At 34.6% G+C, this 6,295-nt stretch overlaps 1 protein-coding gene across 1 annotated transcript in view; it reads right to left on the minus strand.

Moving 5' to 3' along the window:
• Window positions 1–6,021, minus strand: part of LOC118736441 — a 21,742-nt gene extending 15,721 nt beyond the window's left edge. The window contains exon 1 of the mRNA XM_036466535.1: window positions 5,959–6,021. Within this exon, the coding sequence (XP_036322428.1) occupies window positions 5,959–6,021 (63 nt within the window). The remainder of the gene's footprint in view (window positions 1–5,958) is intronic.
• Between the last annotated feature and the right edge of the window lie 274 nt (window positions 6,022–6,295).

The raw sequence follows: 6,295 nt of genomic DNA on the forward strand, positions 1-6,295 counted from the left end.
ACGGACACGAGGAATCAGCTATCAAGTTCAGTTTTTTTTTTACACATGGGCAACCTCAACTTTCATTACACAGTGTCAGAGAAGAATAGGTTTTGCGAAAGTCCAGAGGTCGGGATTTCCAGCGTGCGCTAGTTCACATAGTTATACAAATACGGAGGCTAGCCAGCCTTTCACTATAGATCAGGTGCAGGAGTTCGCTATGCATATAGAAGTCTAACTATCGAAGACGGCCATTGACGGCCTTCCAACGACCAGCAAACAATAGGTGCTGGTGAAAATGTTGGAACAAAATGTTTCAATAAAAAAAAAAAATAATATTTGCCACTTTGCGAAGTGGGAAAAAAAATCAAACTAACGCACGGATCCTAATGGTCAATAACATAGTCTCTTTTCCATCGTCTAGAATTTATATTTAGAAGTAAAAAGTAGCATTAAATACAAGATATTCAATAACTAGCAATTGTGAACACAATTTGGTAATCACATCGCTTTCAAGTAAGTCGCGCTCCACACTCCAGGTTGGATATCGAAAATAATTCATCAGCATAGATTTTCGATGGAATATTTATTCAATTACTTTTGTTAGTCAATTATTTCGACATCAGTAAATTATTGTGATGATTACTTGACAATTAATGTATGTATGCATGAAATTTGTGCGCCGATTGCTACACCAATAAAAGCTTATTAATATCCGCATGTGAACCAATAAAAAGTAGCTCAAAGTAACAGCGTTCAATTACAACTTTCACAATTTCCGTTGTATCCCTTCCTAATTCCTTCCTGTGCAGCTAAATTTGACGTGAACGGCAGATTAATACATTTTGATACCCCTTGGTTTGTTTGTGTGTGTGCGGGAAACAATAAAATCGGGAAAAATATACAAATAACTGTCAACAAAAGCAACACTTAAAAGTCAGAAACAAACGCTAAGCGCAGGCAAGAGACAAGCGAGCTGGAAAAACAGTCGAGCCTACCTTCGGGCGCATCAAATCAAATTTGTCAGCCGGCGCCGTTACACTGACTTGACGATTGAGCGATCTGTGTGATTTTTTGTTTATGTTTTTGTGGAAGCTTGCCGAGCGCAATTTTGTGTGATTGCAATGTTGATAATAATGATGTTGATGGCGATGACTATGGGCTTGTTTATGATTTTTATGAGACGATATTCTTTTTTTTTCATAATTTTTGTTTTTGGAATCTGCATTTATATTTGCTTGACGTTTTTCCGTTCACACTAGATGGCGTATGTGTACGAATCTGCGCGTGTGAATGTGAGTGGCCCACTGTGGGTGTTGTTGGCATTATTGCTGCTGTTATTGCCAGTTGACAGTTGTTGATGACATGTTTGTGGCAAATATTTGCGCACATTTTTGCGCAAACAAAGCGAATGCGCAGAATATTTCAAAAACAAAGACACGCTTTATTAATATGGCCTATTTTCTGTATTTGTATCGACAATGTGTTATTGTATGTTTGTGCATGTGTGTGCGTGTGCATACTGCATTTATGTGTGTGTGTGCATGCGACAATTAACAATTGTTTTGTTACTTTATTGCTTGATTTTTTGTACAATATACATTCGCATACATATACATACATACATACATATATTGTAGATGCTATGCGCCACTAACGTGTATAATAACAATTTCGAACGGTGAGTGCGTGATGCGTCAACAATCAGTGTCAACTGCAACTGCCAACAGTCAAAAGTTTTCATCAACGTCAACAATCAGCTGAAAGCCGATAAAAAATTGCAGAACAACATTTTTTGTGAAGCAAAATGAAAAGCGGGCTATAACAGCACAATATGCATTGGTATGTATGCATGTATGTATGTGCAGATAGACGTTGATAGAGCAAAATGGAAAAACAAAAACACACTCTAAAGATCCGCCCCAGCGCAATGGCAAAATGCTCATATCCGTTGCAAGTTTTTTGATATGCAAAAGTGAGTGAATGAGTGATGGACAGCAAAGTGCTCGCAGGTGTAGCGTAGCGCTCCTCAAAAGCATTACAATCAAATACACTCGTAAAAGCGCAAAAAAGTGTGAAAAATGCTTGAAGCTGACTAAAATGGAATTTTATAGCAAAAATTTGATGCTGACTTATTCGATCATTTCCAAATTTACATAAAAAAAATGTATGTACATATGTACTATATATGTACATACATATGTATATGTATATGTAGGTTGTACGTATGTATACATATATGTATGTACAAATGCCTATTGTGTGTATTTAGAGTTCTCTTATATAATATTGAGGGAGAATTGGTTGGAGATGTTTAAGTTTTAATCTTAAACAATCAAACTAAATCTAGTAAATAAAAGTAGGCAACATATGTAAACGGAGAAGTGGTCACTTTACCTCTAAATTTCTATCTCCATTTTCCACAAATTGTATAATATTAACTAATTATGCTTAAGTGTGGCATAATTTTATTTTTTGAAGATTTCTGAAGGAAAATATTTTTATTCCATGCTTTCAAAAATTACTTATATCTTATTTTTGCTTTTAGCGGGCCATTGTCGAATTCCAGCTATTCTTCCCGGAAGGAAATAAGGCAACAGAAAATACAAACACTCTCACGTTTTCACTCACTTACTAGCGAAATACAATATTTTTACAATCAAACGCTATTCACAGCTGGTCAAACAACCCCACCTTATTTGAATTCGCATTTAAAAATATTATCGAATTTCCAAATTATTGTCGAAATATTGAAATTTCAAGCATTTCTGAAATTTACGGTCATATGAAAAGCGGCCGTCATTTTAGTCCGATTTCAACAATTTTCAACGGTTTGCTTTTATGTGGCAAGCACAATAACCGTACCGAGTTTGGTACAAATTGGTAGAACGGTTACCGAGATACATATATGTGATCATAAGTGGGCGGTGCCACGCCCATTTGCCAAAATTTTATCACAAATATATTTCTTTGTTAAGAATTGTTGCAACCATCAATTTTGAAAAAATTAGCTTTAATATATACTGATTTATCGAGGATTTCGTATTTTTCTAAATTACCGTTATATGGGATGAGGGCGTGGTTATTGTCCGATTTTAAAAATTTTCGGCGATTTGGTATGCTGTACCAGGACCAACAACTGTGCCAAGTTTGGAAGAAATTGGTGCAGCGGTTACCAAGATATACACATGTAACCATAAGTGGGCGTGGCTACGCCCATTTCCCAAAATGTTATAATATTCTTATTTTTCGTCTAAAAATTGTTGTAAATATCAATTTTGAGTGAATAATCTTCAGTAGTTACTAAAATATCGCAGTTTTCGTATTTCTGGAAATTACCGTTATATGGGAAGTGGGCGTGGGTACTGTCCGATTTCGCCCATTTTCAATAACATCCGTCCTACGCCCAAAAGAAGTCTACCAAGTTTCGTTAAGATATCTCAATTTTTACTCGACTTATCGTGTGCACAGACGGACAGACGGATAGACGGACGGACAGACAGCCACGCTTAATCCATTTCTCTTTCCATTCTGATCATTTATGTATGTATACATTTGTCTATATCTATCTCGATTCGTTTTACCTGTTACAAACAACCGTTATGTGAACAAAGTTATAATACCCTTGTGCACAAGTGCGCTCGGGTATAAAAATAGATCCTATTGAATTTGGTAGCAGTAAATACTTAAAAGTTGCGGAATGGGTGAAATTGTAAGAGCTTATAAAAATTTTATACAAATATGTGTTTGAACTTTTTGCGATTTTTATGTTTTGAAAAAGAATAGTTAAAAAAAGGTCACGATCGGCCCATTTTTTCGAAATGGAGAATTTTTTTTCCAAAAAGGGATATCTCAAAAGCCTCTGGGGAAAAAAAATTACAAAAAACAGGCACACATCTCTGGGTAATGAAACATAAAAAATATGAAAAAATCACAGATGAAAATTGTGGAATTTGAAAACTCAACTAGGTAATCAAGGCAAATGAAAAAAAAATGTTTATTGTATTTAGTAATTAAATTTAAAAATTTGAGGGTTGATGTTAATGTGAATGTGATGTTGCTGCCTTTTCGAGTTCTAGCCTGCTTTGTAAAAGTTCGGAAACTAAACATGTGCCACTAAATAACTGTTCGCTCGGAATGCCTGCTGGCGGAGTCGACAAACATCTCCATGCGAAACTTGACAATATTTTAAACCCGTTTCGATTAACGCCACAATTATATCTATTATTGTTTTTTTATACGGTACGAGGCTGCTAATGTCGGATGTATCCTTGTGTCTTTCATCTTTACTCAAATACAGTGACTCAAACAAGTGAGCACGTGTTGTTTTTTTTTTTAATATTTATAATGGTTTTTTATTTAAATTTTAGATATTTTTCTATAAAAAATATTGTTCAAGCTTTAACAAAAGCCATATAAATCACAGTTTCAAACTTTATACAAAGTTTAGGAAAATTCAACACATTTTCATCAAAATTTAAACTTTTTAACATGCATCTTTAGAACATTTTTGGGTATGCAGTCTCATAGCTCATACAAATTTAGTTAAAGTTTCAACCGTCTAAAAATCTTATTTTTTTATTATTTTTTTTTTTTTTTTGGTGACGACTTTTACGATTTTTGTTATACAACGACGAAAATTTATGAAAAATAGCGTTGATTATTTAACAATATGCTGCTAACAGTCTCTCGCATTAAGTAACAAAAAAAAAATTTCTTATATGTATGTATTCCCAAAAATATGATTTACGATTTTGATGATTTCGATAACAAAGGCTGAACTTTTGAATAAAAGGGAATAAACATGGAAAATCATATATACGTATAGAGTATAAAACAGAGTTGTGCCTGTAAAACGTTTAGGTTATTTACAGTTATTATCTGCTTAGATTGCTAGTTTGATGTAAATACTGTAAATGATTGTAAACACTTTGAAGTTTCTGTAAGTAATTGCATTCGTAAGCAAAAACTGCACACGATTTTAGCACGGAACTGAATTTGCTACTTTTTTAACTCCGAATTGTTTATTTTAATTTTGTTGTATAGAGTAACTGATTTCTTTAACTTCTAAAATAAGGTTTATTGCGAAACTCTGAATGTACATAAGAACAATTTGAATCAATCTGGACCTTTTTGCTCTATAATTTGTCTGCTGTCGAACAGCTCAGCTACATATCGTCACGTCTGCGTTGCCATGTTCAAAACTGTTTTTTACTACGAAAACGACAAAAAGATTTATGTAAATTTATTCCATATTTTTTGGCCTGAAAGTTCAAATATCTTTTTGGAGAGTGCCGGCAGAATTCATGTTAAGCACATGATGACTGTATGTAAAAGAACAAGACAACAAGTAGAAACTCAGTTATTGTACTGGAAATTATGCAATTTACAAATGCATACAATTATTTACAATATTTTACAACTATTTGCTATTTACATAAGTGTAAACAATGTGAAAATTATTGTAAACGCACCACCCTTAGACATATAAATATATGCATGAATTTGATAAACCCGTATATATGTACGTAGATGTGTATGTATATACAATGATATGTATTTAAATGCACCCAGCCAGGCTACTAAGCCCAAGAGCAACCTCACGGAAAACGCAAAATATGCCCAGAAAACAAGCGCCCTTTTGGCCCACATCCCATCAAGCATGCCAAGCCGTAAATGCCAGTAATAAATGAAATTGTTCGTTCTGCGGGCATCTGCTCGTCCATCTTCCTGAGTTACATATGTATGTATGTATGTATGTATGTATGTATGTATGTACAGATGTACATAGTATGTGCAATGGCACCTGTTCCCCCTAACGCATCCAAATGTGGCAGCTCTCCACTTACAGGTATTTGTCTGCCGCGTTCCCCCCATGCGGCCAATGTGGTTACTGCGATTTTTTTTTTAGCGACCAACCAAATTTTCACAGCTTTTATTTTCTACACTTTTTCTTGTCCGTTCACAAAAGTTTTTTACCTTCAACATGCCAACAAAACATTTAGTGCGATTTTTCATGTTGGCATTGCGGTGCTTAGTCATATTTTTGGATTTTCCCACGCGTGTATTTTTTTCCGCCGCATATATGTACAGCGCCGGCACGTAAAAGTTTGTGTGTGCTAGTCGCGCTTTTTTTGCATATGAATCCACGGCGGCTACGTGTTGTGCGAAATGGTCGTTTTGAATGAGAATTGTGAAATATTTTTTGCGTTGTAAATATTTTGTTCTAGGATCAGTACCTAATGGCAATGATTTGGTTATTGTTGGCTATGAGGCATAGTTTTTTTTAAAGCATTTTTAGAATTTTCGCGCAATA

Source organism: Rhagoletis pomonella, unplaced genomic scaffold, assembly GCF_013731165.1.
Source record: "Rhagoletis pomonella isolate Grant_MI unplaced genomic scaffold, Rhpom_1.0 Rhpom_scaffold_00003, whole genome shotgun sequence".
NCBI lineage: Eukaryota > Metazoa > Arthropoda > Insecta > Diptera > Tephritidae > Rhagoletis > Rhagoletis pomonella.